The 26098-nt window shown below is 48.4% G+C and overlaps 1 protein-coding gene across 5 annotated transcripts in view; it reads right to left on the minus strand.

Moving 5' to 3' along the window:
- LOC119976347 (discoidin domain-containing receptor 2-like) overlaps positions 1 to 26098 on the minus strand; it is a 187323-nt gene that overhangs the window by 95016 nt on the left and 66209 nt on the right. For 3 of the 5 annotated variants that reach the window (XM_038816820.1, XM_038816824.1, XM_038816823.1), the window contains exon 2: positions 3302 to 3427. In XM_038816820.1, coding sequence (XP_038672748.1) covers positions 3302 to 3377 — 76 coding nt within the window. In that variant the 5' untranslated portion in view covers positions 3378 to 3427. Of the gene's footprint in view, positions 1 to 3301; positions 3428 to 11763; positions 11960 to 24620; positions 24784 to 26098 lie in introns of those variants that run through there. The other 2 variants (XM_038816821.1, XM_038816822.1) reach the window with 2 other exon arrangements.

Raw genomic sequence — 26098 nt, forward strand, 5'->3', positions numbered from 1 at the left:
AAGAGAACTGGAACAGTATTTGTATGCACACATGTTTATTATAGATAACATTATAAGTATTATAAACACAGGTAAATCCCCAGTTATTGCCCAACATCCAAATACAATTAAATACCCAACGCATGGTTAATATGTGATTGATTGTGTTTTTTTTTGACTGGAGGAATGTATACAGTGGAGTTCCCCAGGGGTCGGTGCAAAAATTCCTGCTTTTCCTTATATATTAATTACTTCGACTTGGGTGTGAAGGACACAATTTCAAAATTTACAGGCGCGAGAAAAACTCAGAAGTATTGTCAACTGTGAGAAGGACTGGTGGAACGGACAGATGAGTGGCAGACGAAGTGGCTAAAAGACAGTTGTGTATTGGCGTTTTATAAGAATCCAAGAACTTGAAAGTTGGGGCAAATATTTATAAAACACTAGCTTGGCCACCGCTGGAGCGTTATGTCCAATTCTGTACACCCCGCCTTTGGTAGGTTGCGAAGACATTGAGAGAGGGTGCAGAAAAGGTTCATGCGTATGTTCCAGGACGTGGATAGATGGGAGAAGCAGGGACAGTTGTTCTTGGAGAGAGATGCAAGGGTGGTACGGCGGTTAGCACTGCTGCCTCACAGCACCAGGGACCTGGATTTGATTCAGGCCTTGGGTGACTGTGTGGAGGTTGCAGTAGCTCCCCATGTCTGCATGGATTTCCTCTGGGTGCTCCGGTTTCCTCCCACAGTCCAAAGATGTTCAGGTTAGATGGGGTTAAAGGGCTAAGGTGGGGGTGTGGGTAGGTCTCAGTGGGATGTTCTTTCAGAGGGTCGGTGCAGACTAGATTGCCTGAATGGCCATCTTCTGCACAATAGGTATTTGATGGATTCTAAGAGGAAACTTACTAGACATGTTCAAGATCACGAGCAGTCTAGACTATTGGGGGAAACCTATGGCCCATTAAGGTTCTGAGACATTTTGCTGACCACTACCCACTCACAGGGATGCCACATCTCACTGATTTTGCTTGACCAAGACTGTTCCCCACTGGAGTGACTGAAGTGATTCGTACGTTAAGTGAGGGCGAGTGATGTGAGATATGTGCTGATTGCTCACAACATTGACTGCAAGATCCGTGCGCTCCCTCCGCACCCAAAGTGCAAAAATTTATTTTGTTTTTACCATTTGATGTTGATGACAGTTCTATTAATATAGAAATGATTAAGTATTTTCTATGACTCATTATGGAATACTCGTGTTCCTTCAAACTTATTCGTGGGGTCACGGTTCGTGAAGAAGCCCGATTTCAATCCTGCAGCCCACTGAGATGAAGGAGGGCCACTCATGCAGCCCACTCACTAGCCGAGGTTGCCTATCACTGGCCCAGACAGAGTAGATTCGGGAGAAATCAGATCCTCCATTCCCGCTGCAGTGAATGGGAGTTTTGGCCGAGCGCCAAATTCTCCGTTCCCACTAGCAACGGTCATGGGGCGAATTCAGAATGGAAAATCTCGGCCCTAGACACACCGACCACGGCGGCTTGGGGGGAGGGAGCAACCTCAGAGCTTCTGCCCTGTCAATCTTGCTAAGAGTTTTCTAATTTTCAATGAGATCCCTTCTCATTCTTCTGAACTCCAGGGAATGTCGGCCCGCAAATCTCCCTCACCCTCCCAGTCTATTCGATTTCAACAGTGGAGTTCGCTGCCGCCCGCCTCTATTTAAGCGGATTAAGGGGTTTGTTTCATGAAATATCCTTCTTGGGGGTCTTTGTTGGTGGATTAGTGCTAACTCCTGCTGGCTTGACAAAACCTCTCCGTCATGTGAGCAGCTCCAGGACAGAGAGCGAGGAAATGAGAGAAAGAGGCGGCCTCCAATCACAGCCCTCGAAGATCAGCTGATGCCTCCCAACAACACCAGAATCTCCCCCCCCCCTCCCCATGCCTGTGGATTGCTGTGACGGGCACTTGTGGAAGCTGGAGCTAAGAACTCGATTATGACCAAGTGACGACAGGAGTAGCAATCTGTGGAACCTGTGGCAAAATGCCTTTGACCCTATTAGCCTTCAATTCTCGTTGTTGGGGTATATGGGAGAGAAGTCACCTTATTGTAACATTTAGGATTCTCAGGAGGCTTGACGGGGTAAATGATGTGAAGTTGCTTCTCCTTGTGGGAGATTCTCGGACTAGAGGGTGGTCACCCATTTAACACAGAGCTGAGGGAGAATTTCTTCTACCAGAGGGTAGTGAATCTGCGGAATTCTTTATTGCAGAGGGCTGTAGAGGCTGGGTCATTAAGTATTTTCACGGCTGAGATAGACAGAATTTTTATCATTCAGGTCATCAAGGGTTATGGGGATAAGGCGGGAAAGTGTTGAGGATTATCACATCAGATCAGTCATGAAATGGCGGAGCCGATTCGATGGGAAGAATGGCCTACTTCTGATACTACATCTATGGTCTTATGGTCACCACCAGGGCACAAGGCATTATTTTCCCATCACCTTCGCCATGCTCCACACACTGCCCTGAATCACAAGCTATTTATGTAACGGAGTCATCGAAATTGAGAACCTTTTCAAAGAATAATGTGACAGAGTTCACCATCTTGTCTGAGGCTAACATTCGCCCCTCAGGCAACATTTATGAAAGACTAAGTCACTCTCTTAGCACACATAAATGTAAAGTCCTAGAGTCATGGTCATAGTCGGAGGCCTCTATCTTAAACGTATTCAACGCTGGAGCATTCTCCACCCTCTGGGGTAGAAAATTCCAAAGATTCACAATCTTTGAGTGAAGGAATTTCTCCGCACCTCAGTCCAAAATGACCCATCTCTTCAACTGAGGCCAATACCCTGTCGGGTCCAGATCCCACAACCTGGGGTAAACTTTCCTCAGCATCTACCCTGACAAACTCCTTCCTTCTTTCAAATAGATCATCTCACATTCTTCTAAATTTCAGGCCTAGTCTACTCCATCTCCCTCCCGCTCACTCACTGAACAATCTTAACGTCCCAGGAACTAGTCCAGTAAAACTCCGCTGCACTCCCTCGAGGGGAATTATGTCCTCCCTTGGGTAAGGGGATCAGAAACTGCACACCGTACTCCAAGGTGTGCCCCCACCGATGTCTGGTACAACCTTAACACCAGCCGGAGCCCGTCACATCCCACTGGCCTCGCCCAGACTGCCTAATTGGCAACAGCGCAGTGAGCGACATTTGGGAAGAAAAGGGCCATTCATTTATTGGTTGCGAGATCACAGAAAAGGGGCCACGATTCAGACGCGGAATCTTTCTCACTCCTCGCAAGCCAGTGGCGGGGACACTTACCGAGGTTCACCTGCGCTCCTGATGGGCTGACGGACATCCCCAGCAACAGGACGAAGAAAGCCACAGTGGGCCCCATGATTCCGATGCGATGCAGACTGGGCGGATTTTGTTACGAGCTTCTCATTTCTGCAAACAGAAGAGACATTCGCCGTCATTAAAATTAGCGACTTAGGCCCATTCAGCCCTTCGAGGCCATTCTGTCACTCTGTTTTTTGGGGTGGGGGATGGTGAGTGGGAGAAGGCCCAATTCTAACCTTACCCACCCTTCTGAGTCCAATCCTGGGCACAATGCCAGTTTTACACCCCATTAAAAATCAACTCAAAGATGGGCAAAAGGTGTTACATCAGGTATGGTTGCGTAGTGGCTAGAACAGCCATGGGGACACAGATGTTAGCGCTGCTGCCTCGCAGCACTGAGGATCCGGGTTCAATTTTGGCCTTGGGTGACTGGCTGTGTGGAGTTTGCACATTCGTCCCATGTCTGCGCGGGTTTTCTCTGGGTGCTCCAGCTTCATCCCATGGTCCAAAGATGCGCAGGTTAAGTGCATTGACTATTGTAAAATTGCCCCTTAATGTCCAAAAGGTTAGTTGGGGTTATAGGGATGGGGCAGAGGAGTGGGCCTAGCGAGGGTATTCTTTTGGAGGGTTGGTGCAAACTTGATGCGCTGAATGGCCTCCTTCTGCACTGTCGGGATTCTATGGTTCTAGGCAGGGAGTTCAATCCCGTGGGGTTACCCCCATAAGCAGCGTAGGTCAAAATGACCTCCATTGTGGCCGATCTGTTCCTCAACTTCCACATTATGGAGCCAGCACTATTTAAAAATCAAGACTATCCACTGAACGGAAGTTTTAAAAATGTGGTTTCTTTGACAACCAGCTGATCCGCAACAGGCAGACAGTAATAAGTACCTTAATTATAAGAACCATTCAGAAACAAGTTTTGACTTCCCCCCCATTAATCTCAGTTCTGGGCGGTTAAGTGGTTTCGCTCTTTGCTCACTAACACTTCCCCATAGCCAACTGCAGCTCTCGGAGAAAGCAGAAGCTGAGAGCCATAGAGTTTTCCAGCGCAGAAAGAGGCCCTTTGGCCCATCGTGTCCATGCTGACCATCAAGCACCTAACTATTCTAATCCCATTTTCCAGCACTTGTTCCGTAGCCTTGTATGCAGTGGCATTTCAAATGCTCATCTAAGTACTTCTTAAATGTTGTGAGGTAGAGGGTTCCCTCCTCTACCACCCTTTCAGGCAGTGAGTTCCAGACTCCCACCACCCTCTGGGTGAAAATGTTCCTCACACCTCCTCTAAACTTCCTGCCCCTTACCTTCAATCTGTGGCCCCTGGTTATTGACCTCTCCACTCAGGGGGAAAGTACCTTTCCATCCTTTATGTCCCTCAATTTTATGCACCTCAATCAGGTCCCCCCCCCCCCCCCCCCCCCTTAGCCTTCTCTGCTCCAGGGAAAACAACCCCAGCTTATCCAGTCTCTATAGATAGGTAACATCCTAGGTAACATCCTGATGAATCTCCTCTGCATCCTCTCCAGTACAATCACTCCCTTTCTACAGTGTGGTGACTAGAACTGAACACAGTACTCCAGCTGGGGCCTAACCACTGTTTCGTACAGCTCCAGCAGCACCTCCCTGCTCTTATTATCAATGCCTGGGTCAATAAAGGCAAGAATCCCATAGGCTTTATGAACCACCTTCTCTACCTATCCTGCTGTCTTCAGAGATCTGTGAACCTGCCTTGGTCCCTTTGATCCTTTGTACTTCCTCGGTTCCGACCATTCATTGTATATTAGCTTGTCTTGTTAGTCCTCCCAAAATACATTACCTCACACTTTACATGGTTAAATTCCTTTTGCCCATCTACATCTTCCTGTAATCTAAGGCCTTGCTCCTCATTATTTACCACACCACCAATTTTTGTGTCATCTGTGAACTCACTTATCATACCTCCTACATTCACATCCAGATCATTAATGTTTACTACAAGGGACCCAGCACCAATCCCTGCGGAATACTACTCGACACAGGCTTCCAGTCACAAAAACAACCTTCAACCATCACCCCCTGCCTTCCACCACAGCGCCAGTTTTGGATCTAGTTTGCCAAATTCCCCTGGATTCCATGGGCTCTTTACTCTCCTCTTCAGTCTCCTGTGTTAAAAACCTTACTCAAGTCCATGTAGACTACATCAACCGCACTACCCTCATCTACACCCCGAGTCACCTCCTCAAAAAATTCAGTCAAGTTTGTAAGACATGATCTCCCTTTGACAAAACCATGTTGACTATCCTTGATTAATTCTTGCCTCTCCAAGTGGAGATTAATTCTGTCCCTCAGAGGACAGCACGGTGGCGAAGTGAGTTAGCCCTGCAGCCTCACAGTGCCAAGGTCCCAGGTTCGATCCCGGCTCTGGGTCACTGTCCGTGTGGAGTTTGCACATTCTCCCAGTGTTTGCGTGGGTTTCGGCCCCACAACTCAAAAGATGTGTATGCTAGGTGGATTGGCCACGTTTAATTGCCCCTTAATTGGAAAAAAAATGAATTGGGTACACTAAAAATATTCTGTCCCTCAGAAAAATTTCCAGTAGTTTCCCTACCACTGGAGTTAGACCCATTGACTTGTAATTTCCTGCTTGGTCCCACTTCCTTCTTGAATAAAGGCACCACATTAGCTGTCTTCCAGGCCTCTGGCACCTCTCCTGTGGCCAGAGACGATTTGAACATTTTTGGCAGAGCCGCCGCAATCTCATGTTTGATACATCTCACCTGGCCTTGGGGGGTTATCGATTTTGTAGGCCTGTTAAAACTGTTAATAACCTCCTCCCTCTCAATGTTAAGTCATTTAAGTAAATCACAATGCACCTCCCTGATTTCTATACTTATATCATCCTTCTCTGTAGTGAACACAGGTGCAAAGTACTCATTCAAAACCTCACCTATAGCTTCCGGTTCCACACACAAATTGCCACGTTGGTCTCCAATGGGCCCTACTCTTACCCTGGTCAACCTCATGCCCATAATATACTTATTAAACATTTTTGGATTTTGCTTTAGTTTACCTGCCAGTGCTTTTTCATGCCCCCTCTTCGTTTTCCTAATTTCTTTCTTCAGTAACCCCTGCACTTTCTATATTCCTCCAGGATTTCTGCTACTTTGAGCCTTCGGTATCTACCATAATCCTCCCTTTTTTTCCTTTTCAACCCTGGATATTGACATCCACGGTTCTCTGGACGCATTGCTCCTGCCCTTCACTATCATGGCAATGTGTTGGTCCTATACTCTCTCTCTTTCCTTTTGAATAACTCCCACTGCTCGGATGTAGATTCTTCTGCAAGTAACTGCTCCCAGTTAACTTTGGACAGATTCTGTCTTATTTTATTAAAATTGGCCCTCCTTCATTTAAGAACCTTAATTTCCGGTCGAACTTTGATCCTTTCCATAACTATCTTAAATTCTACTGAGTTGTGGTCACTGTTTCCAAAATGCTCCCCCACCTGAAACTTCATTCACTTTCCCGGTTTCATTCCCTAAAACTAGATCCAGCACCACCCCCTCCTTTGTAGGACTTTCTACATAAGCAGCATAAAAAGCTCTCCTGGATGCATTTTAAGAATGCCGCCCCTTTCAGCCTTTCACACTCTGTCTATCCCAGTTTGTTTTGGGGAAGTTGAAATCCCCTACTATTATTACCCGATTTTTCTTACAATTGTCATAGATTTCATAGAATTTATAGTGCAGAAGGAGGCCATTCGGCCCATCAAGTCTGTACCGGCTCTTGGAAAGAGCACCCCTACCCAAGCCCACACCTCCACCCTATCTCCATAACCCAGTAACCCCACCCAACACTAAGGGCAATTTTGGACACGAAGGGCAATTTAGTATGGCCAATCCACCTAACCTGAAAGGTGAAAATCGCTTATTGTCACGAGTAGGCTTCAAATGAAGTTACTGTGAAAAGCCCCTAGTCGCCACATTCCGGCGCCTGTTCGGGGAGGCTGTTACGGGACATCTTTGGACTGTGGGAGGAAACCGGAGCACCCGGAGGAAACCCACGCACACACGGGGCGAACATGCAGACTCCGTACAGTTAGTGACCCAAGCCGGGAATCGAACCTGGGACCCTGGAGCTGTGAAGCAATCCTGCTAACCACTGTGCTACCGTGCTGCCCTAAGCTGGAGACACTTCCCTTCCATCTCTCCATGTCTGTTTGGGGGCCGAGAGTACACTGCCATCAATGTGATCGCCCCCTTTTTGTTAAGTTCTACCCACATGGCTTCATTTCCCAGGTTCGATTCCCGGCTGGGTCACTGTCTGTGTGGAGTCTGCACGTCCTCCCCCTGTGAGCGTGGGTTTCCTCCGGGTGCTCCGGTTTCCTCCCACAGTCCAAAGATGTGCGGGTTAGGTGGATTGGCCATGCTAAATTGCCCGTAGTGTCCTAATAAATGTAAGGTTAAGGGGGGGGTTGTTGGGTTACGGATATAGGGTGGATACGTGGGTTTGAGTAGGGTGATCATGGCTCGGCACAAGATTGAGGGCCGAAGGGCCTGTTCTGTGCTGTACTGTTCTATGTTCTATGTTCTATTTGTGATTCCGACTGAGATATCATCCGTGAGTACTAGCGTGATGTTCTCCCTGATCAATAATGCAATTCCTCCTCCACTTTCACATCCCCCTCTAATCTGCGTGAAACGTCTATACACTGGGACGTTCAGCTTCCAGTCCTGCCCTTCTTTTTTTTAAAATTTAGAGTACCCAATTCATTTTTTCCAATTAAGGGGCAATTTAGCATGTCCAATCCACCTAGCCTGCACATCTTTGGGTTGTGGGGGCGAAACCCACACAAACACACGGAAAATGTGCAAACTCCACACAGACAATGACCCAGAGCCGGGATCGAACCTGGGACCTCGGCGCTGTGAGGCTGCAGTGCTAACCCACTGCGTCACCGTGCTGCCCGTCCTGCCCTTCTTTTAACCAAGTTTCTACGATTACAATAATATCATAATTCCATTTGCTGGTCAACACTCTGAGTCCATTAGTCTTACCCATCAGGCTCCTTGCACTGAAATAAATGCAGTTTAGCTACCAGTCCTCCCATTTGCCTTCTCATACCCCATGTCTGCTCTGCCCACTGGACGTTCCTGGTTTCGTCTCTATATTTGACTCCATTTTCTCACCCACTGCATTGTTATTTTGGATCCCACCCCCCTTCCAGATTAGTTTAAACCCTGCCCAGTAGCATGAACAAACCTCCCTGCCAGGATATTTATCCCCCTCCAATTCTGGTGCAATTCATCCCGTTTATACAGGTCCCATTTGCCCCAGAACCAATCCCAATGATCCAAGTATCTAAAGCCCTCCCTCCTGCACCATCCCTCTAGCCACACGTTTATCTGACCGTCCCTCCTATTTCTATACTCACCCGCCTGTGGCACAGGAAGTAATCCTGATATCACAACATTAGAAGTCCTACTTTTTAACCTTCTGCCTAACTCCCTAAATTCACATTGCAGGAGCTCATCCCTCTTTCTACCTACATCATGTGTACCAACATGTACTATGGCCTCTTGCAAATCACCCTCCCCTTTCAGAATGCCATGTAGCTTCTCCATGACATCCTTGACCCTGGCACCATGGAGGCAGCATACCATTCTGAAGTTGTGCTCATGGCCACAGAAATGCCTGTCAGTTCTCATCACAATTGAATCCCCCACCAGTGCAGATCACTTTGTCCTGTAGTGCCACAGACTTGGCTGCTGCTGCTTTCCCCAGAGAGGCTATCCCCCCCAACAATATCCCAAATGGTGCAACTGCTTCGCAGGGGAAATGCCACAAGAAATTCCTGCACTGCCTACCTAACCCTCTTGCTCTGCCTGGTGGTCACCCATTCCCTTCCTGCCTGTGGAGTCTGAGCCTGCGGTATGACCACCTCGCTTTACGTGCTCCCCATAATACTCTCCGCCTGGCGGATGCTCCACAGTGTCCCCAAACGCTGTTCCAGCTCCGAAACGCAGCCTTCCAGGAGCTGCAGCTGGAGACACTTCCCGCACACGTGCTGGTCCTGGGAATCGGAAACATTCCTGGTCTCCCACATGGAGCAAGAAAAGCAGACCACGGCTTGGAGCTCTTCTGCCAATTTTTACCACTTTAAGTTAAATTAATCCTTTGATATCAAGTAATATTAACTAGTATTAACTAATATTAACTAGGGCCCGTATTTACTGCTCCTTGTTATGATAGAATATATAACTGCACTTACCCAGGTTTTGCTTTCCTGAGGAGATATAAATTTAGTCTTTTTAGCCGCCTGGTTCTGCTTTCTGAGTCACTTCATCTCTTCTCCTTTATCCTCCCAGTTCCGCTCCCTAACTGTTGTTTTATTCAGTTATTTAAGTTTCAGCCATTTAAAGCCGGACCCTCATGCCAGTTACTCACAGCCCACCACTTTCCTGCAACGTCACTCTTGAACTTCGTTCACTGCATTCACTGCATGGGCCACTAGGATACATCAGCCATGCAAAATACCCCAAGATAAATCTGATGATGACTCGGGACACTGAGAAGTGTGGCACGGCTAGCGAGTACATCAAAGGGTTGTGACAGCAAAAACTTTTTTTTAAAATTTATTTTATGGGATGATAGCGTTGCTGGCTGGCCCAGCATTTGTTGCCCATCCCTAATTGCTTTTGAACAAAGCTGCTTGCTAGGGCCATTTCAGAGGGGCAATTAACAGTCGTCCGCATTTCTGTGGGGTCTGGAATGATATGTAGGCCAGACTGGGTAAGGACAGCAGATTTCCTTCCTGAAAGGGGAGTACTGGAGGTATTGTGGCGCAGTGGGTAGTGTCCCTGCCTCTGAGCCTGGAAGCTCTGGGTTCGAATCCCACCCCAGGGCGTGATGGCCAAAGGAAGAAGCATTCACAATGCGACAAACTAGTTTTAATGTGTGAATCTGTAAGTCCTTCCAAACACGCCAAAGGCTTGCGGTGAGAACGGGAGACTCCTGGTCAGCTACGCTTGATGTGAAGTGGCGGCCCTTAAGCTGCAAGTCCCTGCCGACAGACTAGCGACTTTTTCTGGGAATTATTTGCGATGGAAATCGACAAAAGTCTGCCTTAGTGCACCGCGAGGTGCAGGAGGAGAATTGGATTTGGAAAAGGTGCTCAGAAGAAAGGACGAGATAAATGTGGGAAAACACTGTAAACTGAAATGAGGGAGCAGAACGAGGGAGTTGCCAGGTTCAAACTCAGCAAGGTTAAAATTAGCTATGGAAACAGACTAAGATGGGCAGCACGGTGGCGCAGTGGGTTAGCCCTGCTGCCTCACGGCACCAAGGTCCCAGATTCGATCCCAGCTCTGGGTCACTGTCTCCGTGGAGTTTGCACATTCCCCCACCCACCCCCCCTCCCCCGAGTTTGTGTGGGTTTCGCCCCCACAATCCAAAGATATGCAGGGTAGGTGGATTGGCCATGCTAAATTGCCCCTTAATTGGGAAAAAATAAATTGGGTACTTTAAAATTTATATTTAGAAAAAGGAAACAGACAATGGTCTGCCTCAGTGTACCACTAAGTACAGGAAGATTGGAAAGGGCACCAGTGAAGTTAAGGAAAGGTGGTAACATAGTGAATTAATCACTGGACTAGTAATCCAGAGACCCAGGACAATGCTCTGGGGATCAGGACCTCAGTAGAAATCTGGAATTAGAAGCCTATTTGTGTGCAGTTCTGATCACCACATTACAGGAAGGATGTAATTGCTCTGGAGAGAGTGCAGGAGGTTGCCAGGGCTAGAAATGTGGAGAGATTGGCTAGTTTGGGGTTATTTTCCTTGGAACAAAGAAGGCTGAGGCGTACAAATTTATAAGAGGAAGAGATGGAGTTGACAGGATAAAATTGTTTCTTTTGGTGGAGAATTCTAGGACCAGGCGAAGGTGTAGAAGGGACATGGTGGGAGTTTGGATTTGCTGCCCAAGTTGCTGATGAATGCAGAGGCCCTAAACTCTCAAAAAGTACCTGGATCTGCACCTTCGGTGCTGTAAGTTACAAGGCTATGGATCGGGTGCAGGAAGGTGGGATTAGAAAGGGCACCTCGGTGTCCTCAAACTGGCACGGACAAGATGTGCTGTATCTTTCTATGATGGCCATGAAACTATTGTTGTAAAAATCCATCTGGTTCGCTAATGATCTTTAGGGAAGAAATCTGCTGCCCTTACCTGATCTGGCCTACATGTGACTCCAGATGCACAACGTGGTTGACTTAAATAACCACTCAAAGGCAATTAGGGATGGGCAATAAATTCTCACCCAGCCAGCAATGACAACATTCAAGTGATTAAAAAAAAACCAGATGGTTTAAAAACTGTTGCTGCGTTTCCTACCTCACGAACAATGACTACACTTCAAAGTATGTTTAGTTAGCTGGTCATGAAGGAGGTTAAATGAATGCAAATCTACCTCTTCTCTTTTCCTCTTCAGGCAGCTGAGCCACAGACACACACGGAGATAATTAACGAGAGAACTTGGGCACAGCGAAGCATCAAATGGGAAGCGATGCCTTTCATCCGCCCCGGCACCTCCATACCAAGCATAGGATCAGAGATGAGCACAGACTTCCCGGCTCCACTCCCAGATCCCTGGCTCCTCCTGTCGAACCTGCCCTCGGCTTGCAGACGCTGCAGGGAATTCAGCAGGCACTAAACTGAGATTACTGGGAGCCACGGAAGAATACTTCCTCGGGATTGCCTTAAAGTTTCTGGGTTTCCGCCCACCAATCATAAAATTGCACGCCCTTCACCTCACCAAGGGCAACAGCAGCCGCTTGCGGAATGAGCCGGCAAACAGGGGTCTTATCAGCTCAAGTGCAACTGCAATCTTATTTCTCCATGACTGCATGTTCTCCTTCTTTAACTCTCTGTGGGAGGACAGCAGTCCTGGTCAGTACACAAGCTGCACAACTTAGAAGAATCTTAACTTTGTCCATACTTTCCCAATGTGTGTACTTTTAAACAGTCAAATGAGGAGCACCTTGTACAGGTAAAAGGTAAAGTCGCCATAGTCCCAGGTGATCATAGGATGCTTTCCTCTTTGTGGGGGGAGAGCTGACTGGTGGTGATTTAACCTGAGGATCACCACATCTCAGGCAAGGTTGAGAAGGCGGGGCCTTCTTGAATAACCTCAGCCGGTACGGGAACTGAACCCACGCTGCTGGCCTCGCTCTGCATTACGAACAAGCTATCTAGCCAACTGAGCTAAACCAACCCCCCTTGTACAAGCACCGCACTGAAACACACAGGCCTGAATGGCCGGATTTCTGTGCACCAAATCCCAAATCCCGAATCCTATTAAGGCAGCATGTGGTGGGGCGCTTAGCACTGGGACTGCGACGCTGCGGACCTGGGTTTGAATCCCGTCACTGTCCGTGTGAAGTCTACACGTTCTCCCCATGGCTGCGTGGGTTTCACCCCTACAACCCAAAGTTGTGCTGGTTAGGTGGATTGGCCACGCCCCTTAATTGGAAAAAAAATAACTGGCTACTCTTTTTTTTTAAAGTTGCAAAAAACTTCTACAGGTTTAAAAGATAGCCATTGGGAGGTCTTCTAGTGCGGTGGGTAGCACCCCTGCCTCTGAGCCAGAGGCTCTGAGGTTTGGGTCCTACTCCAGGGTTTGATGGCTAAAGGAAGATATGGTTCATAGCGCGGCCAAACAGGTTGAGTGTTTCCACCTGCAAAATCCTTCCGAACACGCTAATGGCTGGCAGTATGAGCGGGAGCGACCCCTGGTCAGCCATTCCTCGGTGTGGAGTGGCACCCCTCAAGATATAAGGACCCCCCCTCCCCGGCGACCTGTTCTGGGAATAACAAGCTATGGAAACAGACGGAGGTCTGCCTTAGAGCACCACTCGGTGCGGGAAGAGAATTGGAATTGGAAAAGATGGCCAAAAGAAAAGAGATAAATGTGGAAAAACACTATTGAACTGAAATGGGAGAGCAGGACAAGGAGGTTGCCAGGTCTAAGCTAAGCAAGTGTGAATGTAGGACAAATCAATAAATTCTTCTCACAGAGGCGTTAAATTCTGATTTGGCGTGATAAATGGAAAATGTCCTGTTTCCACAAGAAAAGGAGCTGAACAAATTCTGGTTAACTAGTCATTCGTTCCGATGTGGTTCATGGTACGGAATAGTTGCTGCATCTGTCTACATTTGTTTTCTTGTAAAATTTGCAGTGGAGCAGGAGGCCATTCGGCCCATCGAGTCTTCACCGGGCCTTCTAAAGAGCACCCCACTTAAGGCCACGCCTCCACCCTATCCCCGTAACCCCACCTCACCTGTTGAACACTAACGGGCAATTTAGCCTGGCCAATCCACATAACCTGCACACCTTTGGACAATGGAAGGAAACCGGAGCACCTGGAGGAAACCCATGCAGACATGGAGAGAAAGTGCAAACTCTACACAGCCAAACTCTACACAGGCAGTCACCCAAGACTGGAATTGAGCTGTGAGGCAGCAGTGCTAACCACTGTCCCACCATGCCCCCATCTTTTCTTGGGGATGTGGGATGTCGCTTTCATGGCTGGCATTAGTTGCCTATCCTAAATTGCCCTTGAACTGAGTTGCTTGCTGTGCCATTGCAGAAGATATTTACAAGTCAACAACATTGCTGTGGGGTCTGGGGTCACATGAAGGCCAAACCAGAGAAAGAAGGGCAGATTTCCTTCCCCAGAAGGGACATTAGCGAACCATATGCGATTTTACAACAATCAATGATAGTTTCATGGTCACCATTACTGAGAATTTGTTTTTATTCCTGATTTAGAGGCAGCAGATTGGCACAGTGGTTAGCACCACTGACTCACAGCACCAGGGACCCGGGTTCAATTCCGGCCTTGGGGTGACTGGCTGAGTGGAATTTGCACATTCTCCCGGTGGTCATCACCGGCATTGCCCATCTCCAACTGCCCTCCAACTGTGTGTTTCGCCCAACCATTTCAGAGAGCCACATGAAATGAAAATCACTTATTGTCACGAGTAGGCTTCAATGAAGTTACTGTGAAAAGCCCCTAGTCGCCACATTCCGGCGCCTGTGCGGGGAGGCTAGTACAGGAATCGAACCGTGCTGCTGGCCTGCTTGGTCTGCTTTAAAAGCCAGCGATTTAGCCTTGTGAGCTAAACCAGCCCCTGGTAGGCCAGATTAGGTAAGGACGACAGATTTCCTCCCCTAAAGGAAATGAGTGAACTAGATAAGTTTTGACAACAACTGACAATGGTTTCTTAATCATCATTAGCCTTTTAATTGCAGATTTTAATTATACTCAAATTTCACCTTCGGCCAATGGTGGTATTCAAACCCAGGTTTACGAGAGCATTACCCTGGGTCTCTGGATTACTAGTCCAGTGACAATAACAGTACACCACTGCCACCCTTTAGCCTCTCCAGCAATGTGGAACCCTCGCAACAGTGCACCCGGAGGGTCAGGCCTGGATTTTTTTTCTTTGTGCTCGAGTATCTCCGGAGGGGGACTTGAATCTATGACCCTCTAGCGCAAGAGGCGAAAGTGCCACCATCTTGGCCAGGGTTGGTGCCAAAGGTCCCTGTGAGTGTTTTTGGAAAGACACCCAACTGGTTTGCTGATTTAGGGAAGGGGAAACCTGTGCTCGTGCCTGGTTCTGACCTTTGTGTTACTTCAGTCTCGCAGCCGGTATAATCGACTCTCTGCTGTGGCCCCAGCCAGGTCACTCAAGTTGTACCGAGGCATGGCAATAAATGCAGGGCTTTGCCAACGATGCCCACAGCATCCCTCCTCCCCTAATTACCCCCCATTCCACTGACCCAGAATGTTCCCCCATATTCCCCCCACCTCCATATTCTCCCCAATTTTCCTCCATATTCTCCGAATTCTCTCCTTCCAATCCCCATCCCCCAATCCCCCCACAACCCCTCAATCCTTCCTTCCCAATTCCACCCATTGCCTCCACAATCCCCCCATATTACTCCCATTCCCTCAAATTCCCCTTTAATTCCACCCACTCCCATATTCCCCCATTCTCCCTCCAATTCCCCACCGCCTTCCACCCAATGTTTCCCCTCATCCCCCATTCCCCCCCCCATTGACCCCGCAAACTCCCCACCATATTCCCCCATTGCCCCTCATCCCCCCCCGATCCATGCCCCCTCCTGTCCATTCCCTCCCCCCCCCCCCCCCCTCCCCCCCATAACCCAGGAATTAATTTAATCAAAACCTGAACCCAGGGCGCGCGGGCAAGGCCCTTGACTCGTCAATGGACAGCTGTGACGATACAGGTCCTGGCTGCCAACCAGCTGTTGTTACAAGAGGCTGCAGCTGGTGCAGATTACAAGCTGGGAATGGTGGGGGCTGGGGGAACGGGCTGGAGGAAAGGAGGCACTTTCTGCAAATAAACTTCCGAGTGAAAAGGAAGAACGACTTGCATTTATGTAGCACCTGCCAACGACCCTCAACACTTCCCAAAGCGCTGAACAGCCAATGAGGCCATTGTGAAGTGTGATCATTGGTGTGATGTATGAGAAAGTGACTGTAGATGCCCACAGGACAAAGGTCCGACCTTTGGGGCAGCACGGTAGCATGGTGGTTAGCATAAATGCTTCACAGCTCCAGGGTCCCAGGTTCGATTCCCGGCTGGGTCACTGTCTGTGTGGAGTCTGCACGTCCTCCCCGGGTGTGCGTGGGTTTCCTCCGGGTGCTCCGGTTTCCTCCCACAGTCCAAAGATGTGCGGGTTAGGTGGATTGGCCATGCTAAATTGCCCGTAGTGTCCTAATAGTAAGGTTAAGGGGGGGGAGTTGTTTGGGTTACGGGTATAGGGTGGATACGTGGGTTTGAGTAGGGTGATCATTGCTCGGCACAACATCGAGGGCCGAAGGGCCTGTTCTGTGCTGTACTGTTCTAAAAAAACAGCAGTGTGACAGGGACCAGATTACCTATTTTTTAAACAAGAAGTGATATTGGCTGAAGGATAAACACTCGGGGGGGACTCCCTGCTTTGAAATAGTGGTCATGGGATCTCCAGATACACCTGTGATGGTGGATGGAGCCTTGGTTCAAATAATGTTTCATGTGTAAAATGGTATCTGCCACAGTGCAGCGTTCCCTCAGCACTGCAGTGGGAGCGGAGATGGGAGTCACTGGAAGGGAAAGGTAAACCCAGAGCAGCTGTGACATTCTCAGCGTTCGGTTAAATCTCTTTCTCTCTCTCTCCTCTCCGCTCCCCATCTCAAAAGGTCAAACGTCTCAAATTCGTTTTGACGACAGTGTTTGGCACAGTATTCTTAGTGCTGTGAAAATAATCTGTCTGTGTGCCTGACTGCGAGGGTCACAGCCCTGCCCAACACGCTCCTCAAACTAACAAGTTCTTGAGGGCATCCAAAAGCTCGCTGCCTGAGTCTCAACTCGCACGGTGTTCACCAATCAAATCCAACGTCCCCGTGACACCCCCCACCCAACCTCACTCCTTAAACTCAAAAATCAAGGATCGCACACCAGTGCAGATTGACAAGAAGCAGCTTGAAAACTGCGGCTATGAGGAGAGACTGGATAAATTCGGGTTATTTTCCACAGAACAAAGGTGGCTAAGAGGTGACCTAGATAGAGTAGACAGGAAAGACTCGTTTCCCCTTGCTGGTGGAGGAGGGGGGGGGGGGCTCAATTAGCCAGCAGACATAGATTTAAAGCGATTGGTCGAAGGCTTAGAGGAGACAGTAAAAATTTTCACCTGAGGGTTGTGGATGCCTCGAATTTACTGCCTAAATTAACGGTTGAGGTTGAAATGCTCAACTCATTTAAAAAGGTACCTGGATCAGCATCTGAAGTGCTGGAACATGCAAGGCCAAGGACCAAGTGCTGGAAAGTGGGATTAAAATGAGCCGAGAGTTGCTTCTTCTCCCCTTTTCTTGGCCGGTGCTGACACGATGGGCTGAATGGCCTCATCCTGCGCCTTAGCTTTTTTACAGTTCCGAGGGAGTGCTGCACTGTTGAAGGCACCATCTTCCCATGGTGGCTGTTTTGAAGAAGTGCAGGGGAGTTCTCCCTGGGTCGCTTGCTATTTCAATTCACTAATTTGCTCCCACGCTCACGTTTCAGCCCTCGGGAAGCTCCACTGGGACCCAACCTCGAGGGACAGAGCCTCATCTTCCATCTGGAGCTCCATAATTTCAGACCGTGACTCCTGCTGCCCAATTAAGATGGGGCAGCATGGAAGCACACCGTTTAGCACTGTTGCTTGAGTCACTGTCTGTGCGGAGTCTGCACATTCTCCCTGTGTCTGCGTGGGTTTCTTCCCAGAAGTCACAAAAGACGTGCTATTAGGAAATTTGGACATTCTGAATTCTCACTCAGTGTACTCGAACAGGCACCAGAATGTGGCGACTAGGGGCTTTTCATAGTAATTTCATTGCAGTGTTAACATAAGCCTACTTGTGACAATAAAGATTATTATTATTATGGTTTTCTGTACCCGACCCGAGTCTAGTTTGTCATGTTTTTTTTTGATTGCTCTTGGTTTTTGTTGAGCTACACTGGCCCGGGCCCGGTCAGACAATGTCCTGGCTTTAACATTCCCATCCCCGTTTTCAAACCTCTCTCCCAGGCCTCTTCACCTCTCCCCTCCCTCCCCCCCCTGGTTTGAATCGTTCCACCATTGGCGGCCATGCCTCGAGCTTACTGGGCCCTGAGCTCTGGAATTTCCTACCGAAACCTCTTTGCCTCTCCTTATCCTGTTAAAATTTCCCATCTTTGCGACCCTGAATTATTACTGCTAGACCAGAAGACATAGGAGCAGAATTAAGCCATTCAGTCCATCGAGTCTGCTCCACCATTCAATCATGGCTAATATGTTTCTCTAAACATAGCCTGCACATCTTTGGATTGTGGGGGTGAAACCCACGCAGACATGGGGAGAATGTGCAAACTCCACATGGACAGTGACCCAGGACCGGGATCAAACCCGGGTCCTGAGCGCTGCAGTCCCAGTGCTAACCACTGCGCCACACGCCACCCTGCCTACCTCCCTTCTTAAACAGGGCTGTTACATTAGCCACTTTCCAGTCCTCTGGGACCCTCCCTGACTCCAGTGATTCCTGAAAGATCATCACCAATGTCTCCATAATCTCCTCAGCTATCTCCTTCAGATCCCTGGGAGGTAGTGCATCCAATCCAGGTGATTTATCCACCTTCAGATCTTTCAGCTTCCCCAGCACCTTCTCCTTAATGATGGCCACTGCACTCACCTCTTCCCCCTGACTCTCTTGAAGTTCTGGTATGCCACTAGTGTCTTCCACCATGAAGACTGATGCAAAGTACCTATTCAGTTCCTCTGCCATTTCTTTGTTCTCTATTACTACTCCAGCCTCATTTTCCAGTGATTCAATGTCCATTCTTGCCTCTCTCTTACCTTTTATATATCGAGAAAAGCTCTTGCAATCTTCTTTTATATTACTCGCTAGCTTACACTCATATTTCATCTTCTCCTTATTTCTTTTTTTAGTTGTCCTCTGCTCACTTTTAAAGGCTTCCCAATTCATGGCTTCCAACTAATCATCACCACTTTGTATGATTTTTCCTTTGTTTTTATGCCGTCTTTGACTTCCCTCTTCAGTCACGATTGCCTCGTACTCCCCTGAGCATGTTTCACAGAATCACAAAATTTCACAGAATTTACAGAGCAGAAGGAGGCCATTCGGCCCATCAAGTCTGCACCGGCTCTTGGAAAGAGCACCTACCCAAGGTCAACACTCCACCCTATCCCCATAACCCAGTAACCCCACCCAACACTAAGGGCAATTTTGGACACTAAGGGCAATTTAGCATGGCCAATCCACCTAACCTGCACATCTTTGGACTGTGGGAGGAAACCGGAGCACCCGGAGGAAACCCGCGCACACACGGGGAGGATGTGCAGACTCCGCACAGACAGTGACCCAAGCCGGAATCGAACCTGGGACCCTGGAGCTGTGAAGCAATTGTGCTATCCACAATGCTACCGTGCTTCCCTTGGGATGAATTTCTGTTGTGCCTCCTGAATAACCCCCAAAAACCCCTGCCATTGCTGCTCCACTATCTTCCCTGCTAGTCTCCTTTTCCAATCAAATCTGGCCTGCTCTTCTCTCGTGTCTTTGTAGCTACCTTTATTCAATTGTAATACCGTTACATCTGATTCCAGCTTCTCCTCTCAAACTGTAGGATAAATTCTATCATATTGTGGTCACTGGGGTGGCATGGTGGTGCAGTGGTTAGCACTGCTGCCTCACTGTGCCAAGGACCCAGGTTCGATTCCGGCCCGGGTCACTGTCTGTGTGGAGTTTGCACATGCTTCCTGTGGGTCTGACCCCCACAACCCAAAAGGATGTGCACGTTAGATGGATTGCCAATGCTAAATTGCCCCTTCATTGGAAAAAAAAATAATTGGGTACTCTAAATTTTTTAAATATACATTGTGATCACTGCCCCCTGAAAGGTACCTTCGCCTTAAATTCCCTAATCAGGTCTGCCTCATTACATCACCATCCAGAATTGCTTGTTCCCTCGTGGGCTCTACCTCAAACCGCTCCAAAAAAAAACATCTTGGAGACATTCCACAAATTCCTTTTCTTGTGATCCGCTGCCAACCTGATTTTCCCAGTCCACCTGCATATTGAAGTCCCCCATGATTATTGTAATAGCCATCCTTGTAAACCTTTCCTGTCTCCTGTTTTCTTTTCTGCCCCACGCCCTGACTACTGCTAGGGGGCCTGTACATAACTCCCATCGAGATTTTCTTTCCTTGGCGATTCCTCAACTCTACCCACAGAGATTCTGCATCTTTCGACCCTATATTGCTTCTTGCTATCAATTTAATTTTGCTTCTTACTAACAAGGAAACCTCGCCCACTCTGCCCATCCTTTTAAGAGGGCACGTACCCTTGTGTATTTAGATCCCAGCCCTGGTCCCCTTGCAGCCACATCTCTCTGATGCTCACAACATCGTACCGGCCAATTTCAATGTGTGTTCCAAGCTCAATGACCTTGTTTTGTATACTGTGCGCATTTAGGTACAACACCCTCAGTCGCTGGTTGACACCCCCACCTCACCCCTTCCCATAGTTGTCCCCTTATCTGCTGTGCCTGAAGTTAAGATTCCTGCCACTTTCCATACTCTCTGTTCTATCACTTGTTCTGGAAACTTTACTAACCTCACCTGAACCCTCCCCCCACCCCTTTTACTCATTTAAAATCCTCCTCATTAACCTGCGCTCCTATCTTTTTTAACTTTGGAGTTTCTAATTTTCCACACAACCGAACTCTCCCCTGCCACTATTTAGTTGAAAGCCCCATGTCTCCTGATGTGGCTCACAGTGACATTTTATTTGATAACTGCTCCTGTGAAATGTCTTCAGGATATCTCACCACATTAACATGCTGTGCAAATGCAAGTTATTTCTGTCAGAGCTGAAGATCAATATGTGTGCATTTGGAGCTTTACTGCATTGGGATCAACCCTGCGGCTGCCAAAAGGCCTGGGAATTTGGTGACGTAGTGGTAACGTCACTGTACTAGCAATCCAAAGGCTTAGGTTAATGACCCGGCGGGGCATGGGCTTGAATTCCACCACAGCAGCTGGTGGAATTTAAATTAATTTAATAAAAATCTGAAATTAAAAGCCAGTCTCGGTAAACGCTGACCACGAAACGATCATCGATTGCCATTCCCTTGGGGAAGAAAATTTTCCTTCCTGACAGCGACCTCGTCAACTCTTAACTACCCTCTGAAATGGCCGAGCGAGACACTCAGTCCAAGGGCAAATTAGGGATGGGCAGTAAATGCCAGGCCTTGCCAGGGACACCCATGTCCCATGAAAGATTAAGAAAAACACAGCCAGAGCTGCCAAGGATTAATCTGCTGCCACCAAGGATCTTGGGGTTTATCTTTGGGACACTGATACCCGAGGTGATGGTGGCTTATTTTTGTACCAGATCTTCATCGGAAGACTAGTGAAGACCCTGCAATAAGAGGGACAGAATTGAAAATAAAAGAATAAATTACGCTTAACTCATGCAACTAACCAAGTTGCGAATCCAAAGATCCCTGCAGGTAAGGTGGTTCAGAAGGCATATGGGATACTTGCCTTCATTGGATGAAGCCATGGAATATAAGAGCAGGGAGGTTATGGTGGAGATGTGCAAAAGGCTCGCTGACTAGACCACAGCTAGAGTACAGAGTGGAGTTCTGGTCACCACATTACAGGAAGGATGTGACTACACGGGAGAGGGTGCAGAGGAGATTCACAAGGATGTTCCACAGAATCCCTATAGTGCAGATGGAGGCCATTTGGCCCATCGAGTCTGTACTGACCCACTGAAAGAGCACCCCCAAGCCCACTCCCCCGTGACCTCACCTAACCTGCAATTCTTCGGACTGTGAGAGGAAACCGGAGCACCTGGAGGAAACCCATGTAGTCACAAGGAGAACATGCAAACTTCACACAGTCAGGCAAGACTGGAATAGAAACAAGGGCTCTGGTGCTATGAGACAGCACTGCTAACCACAGTGCCACCTTTGCCTGGGCTGGAGCTCTTCAGCTGTGAAGGGGAGCTGCTTAGGCTGGGGCTGTTTCCCTTAGAGCAGAGAAGGCTGAGGGGGAACATGATTAAGATGTCTAAAATTATGAGGGACATGGATAGGGTAGACAGGAAGCAACTTTTCGCCTCACTAGATGGGACAACGACCAGGGGTATAGTTTTAAGGCAATGAACGGAGATTTAGAGGGGATTTGGGGAAAAGCTTTTTCACCCCGAGCATGGTTGTAATCTGAAAGTCACTACCTGAAAGGGTGGTAGAGGCGGGAAGGCACACAACATTTAAGGAGCATTTAGATGAACACTTGAAACACCACAGCTACGGACATCGTGCTGGAGAATAGGATTATAATAGATGGGTGTTTGATGGTCAGCGCTGACACAATGGGCCAAAGGGCCTCTTTCTCATACTCAACTTTGGGTGTATAATGCACAATTCATTCTGGTCGCCATATTCAAGGCACAGGACAGTTCAGCAAGGATGATACCAGATGTGAGGGTATACCTTTTGGGAAAGGAAAATAAAGTTTGGGCCTCTATTGAAATGAGGTGGTTGACGAACGACCTGGTAAGCCCTTTAGAATCCTCAAATATTTTTGATCGAGTGGATGCAGATTCTAGCCGGTTTCCTTCCGGTCCATGCTGTGGTGAGCCAGCCAGAAGTCCCATCGGTCGGCGGACCAGAAGATTGCGGCAATGGACGGGGATGGAAAAATCCAGCTGTTGGGAGTGTGGTTCCATTGGCAGTAGAACCAGGGGTTACTGATAGGACATCATCACCAGGCAATCAAATGGAGGGGGCAGCACGGCGGCGCAGTGGGTTAGCCCTGCTGCCTCACGGCGCCCAGGTCCCAGGTTCGATCCCGGCTCTGGGTCACTGTCCGTGTGGAGTTTGCGCATTCTCCCCGTGTCTGCGTGGGTTTCGCCCCCACAACCCAAAGATGTGCAGGTTAGTTGGATTGGCCACACTAAATTGCCGCTTAATTGGAAAAAAAGAATTGGGTATTCTAAATTTAAAAGAAAAATAAATCAAATGGAGAATTCAGGAGAAACGTCGCTACCCAGAGTGGCGAGTAATCGAAACCCGCTGCCAAGGGGGACAATTTAAGGCAGTGATGGGCAACTGAAGCCAGTGAGTTGGCCGTGTGAGTGGCCCTCCTTCATCTCAGTGGGCCACAGGATTGAAATCAGGCACGCTTACCAACTCTGGCCCAATTAAAAAGATTTAATACACGCCAAAAAAATTCATCATGAGTTACAGAAACAAACGGGCCGCGAGTGGCCCCGAGCTGCAGGGTTGTCCATCACTGATTTAAGGGGAAGCTGGATTAAACAGCAACAGAGAGAAGGAAATACAAGAGATAAACTGACAGGAGGAGATGTGGGAGGCACGAGTTGAATACAAAAGGCCAGCATGGACTGGTTACCTGAATGGGTCTGTTTCTATGCCACACATTCCATTTAATTCCGTGTCTGTTTGCTGGCCTATCCGGTGCCGCGGGATTCAATGGGGGAATATGGGCCGGCGCCAACCAGCGCATGTGCAGTGGCCTTCTTCCCCGCGCCGACCCCGACCCGTGCAGAATTACAGGGCACCCCTCCTCCCATCCCTAAAACAAATCAAGGTGACGATTTCTCTGTGGGATCGCCTGGATGCATTGAATGCAGAAAGGTGGTGGAAATGGCTAGTAATGAGCAGACAGCCTATTTTACAGAGAACTAGAGGGTGCACAGGAGGAGGCCATTCAGCCCACTCTCTCCTTGTGATGGGGCAGTGGTGGCAAGGAGAGGGGCTGAGTTGGAATGGAGGCAGAATGTAAACCGGGCCTGCCAAATTGCTGTGACCAATTTTCCACTGTCGAACCAATTGAAGATCGACCCACCGTGATTCCTTTTTTAAAATGTATTTATTTATTTTTTAGATTACCCAATTATTTTTTCCAATTAAGGGGCAATTTTTAGCGTGGCCAATCCACCTACTCTGCACATTTTTTGGGTTGTGGGGGCGAAATCCACGCAGACACGGGGAGAATGTGCAAACTCCACACAGGCAATGACCCAGAGCCGGGATCGAACCTGGGACCTCAGCGCCGTGAGGCAGCTGTGCTAACCACTATGCCACTGTGCTACCCGACCCACCGTGATTCCAAAGGAACATGACGCAACGTGGGTGGTTAACTGGGGCTGATGACGCAGCCACATGGACCCAAAATCTCGCTCTCTCCACAAATGCTGCCAGACCTGCTCAGTCCTTCCCAGCGATTCCTGTTTTTGTTTCAGATTCCCAGCCTCCGCAGTGTTTTTGCTTTCCACCCTATTTGTGAATGAGAATGCTGAGTCACTCCTGTCCATTCGCATTGCCACCATTCACCCCCCCCCCCCCCTCCCCCCTCCACCTGCTCCGACCTGGGGAACATCGAATCACAATGGGCTAAAGTCCATCAAAAAAGCCTGCCTCGAAACAATCCAACCCCACTTGCGAGCAATAAATGGAAACGATGCATCGGTACAGCGCAAGGAATCTTTACCTTGCTGAACTCAACATCAACTCCATAAATGCAAAACGGTGGGTCGTTCTGACCACACCGATCAATTAAGTTCGTACATTTTTCTTTAACACAACAGCGAGCAGATCCCTTACCCTGCTGAGCAAACACCACACAGCCAAACAATTCTGATCCCCCCGATCAATGAAGTTTGTACATTTACAACAGCGAGCAGTCCTTACCCTGTTGAACAAACGTCCCAGTCCGCACAGTTCAGACACTGGACAGTTCAGGCCAGAGGGAGAGGGAAAAACAAATTGTTGCCCTGGCGCATAAACGGTTCAAAAGAAGTATTTCTTAGCCTGGCTGCAGTAACATTAACTCTGTGGCTTCATTCACGGTGCCTTAAGTGGCTCCCCCCCCCCCCCCCCCCCCCCCCCCCCCCCCCCACTCTTGGATGAACAACAAGGCCAGTGCTGTCAGTGAACAACAGAGACTCCTGGCAAATTCAACCCCTGGCAGTTTGCCCCATCTCTCTCTTTCTCTCTCTCAGGCAAAATAGACAAGGGAGAATGGTCGCCTGGTGTGTAAAATTTCAGCGCTGAAAGAGTTAACAGTCAGTCTCCTTTGGACAGGTGCAGGCTGAATGGAAATGAATAAGTTTGGGCTTGGGATTGAACAGTGAGCTTTGTACTGGCTGCTTGCCTTCCAGCAGTTTGCCCCCAAGCTGAGAGAGAGTGTGTGTGTTTGTGTGTGTTTGAGAGACAGAGAGAGCGCTCTTGTTTATTTTGGGAACAGAAGTCTTTTTTTTGTTATCTTTCTGGACGAGCTTGGCGTTCCTCGCTATTGTCCAGAGGCAGCTAGCGCAGCAATGGGAACTTGCTTCCCAATTAAACAGCGTGGCCCAAAAGAAGTGTGTATTTTTTTAAATAAAAGGATCACAAGGGAACTTTGCAAAGCAGGGAGAGGGACGGACCAAGTTGAGCTGCGTGAGCAGAAACTTAAATCTGATCCCAGCAGCAAACCAACCCACCTGTAAGGTATTCGTCCCTCTAAATCAGGGTTAACCCTTCACCAGCCTCTGTGTAAGAACACAAGACGTAGAGCAGAAGTAGACTATTTGGCCCAACGAGGTTACTCCGTCATTTTGGCGAGATCAGGACTGAACTGAAATGATAATACTCGACTCCACTTTCCCGCCTTATCCTCATAATCCTTGATTCCTTTACTGATTAAAAATCTGTCTATCTCAGCCTTGAGCATAATTAACGACCCAAAATGTACAGCTCTCTGCGGTAAAGAATTCCACAGATTCACTACCCGAGAGAAGAAATTCCTCCTCATCTCCGTTTTAAGTGGGCAACTCCTTACACTGAGATTAAGCCCTCTCGTCCTAGACTCCCACACCAAGGGGAAACAACCTGTCAGCATTTCCCCTGTCAAGCCCCCTGAGAATCCAACATGTCGCAATCAGGTTGCCTCTCATTCTTCTAAATTCCACTGAATACAGACCCAACCTGCTCAACCTCTCCTTAGTCCAATATGACTCCTCCAAAAGAAAGTCAGAATTACGATGGGTTTTATGCCATTGAAAAAGGAGAGAGAGTTAAAGTTGAAAGGAAGATAGGGTGGGGGGATTAGGCAGGAGAGATTAAATGACGAAAGGTAGTACAGGTAGTAAAGAAGCAAAGCAATGGGGGAGGCACGGTGGCACAGTGGG

Source organism: Scyliorhinus canicula, chromosome 13, assembly GCF_902713615.1.
Source record: "Scyliorhinus canicula chromosome 13, sScyCan1.1, whole genome shotgun sequence".
Lineage (NCBI taxonomy): Eukaryota > Metazoa > Chordata > Chondrichthyes > Carcharhiniformes > Scyliorhinidae > Scyliorhinus > Scyliorhinus canicula.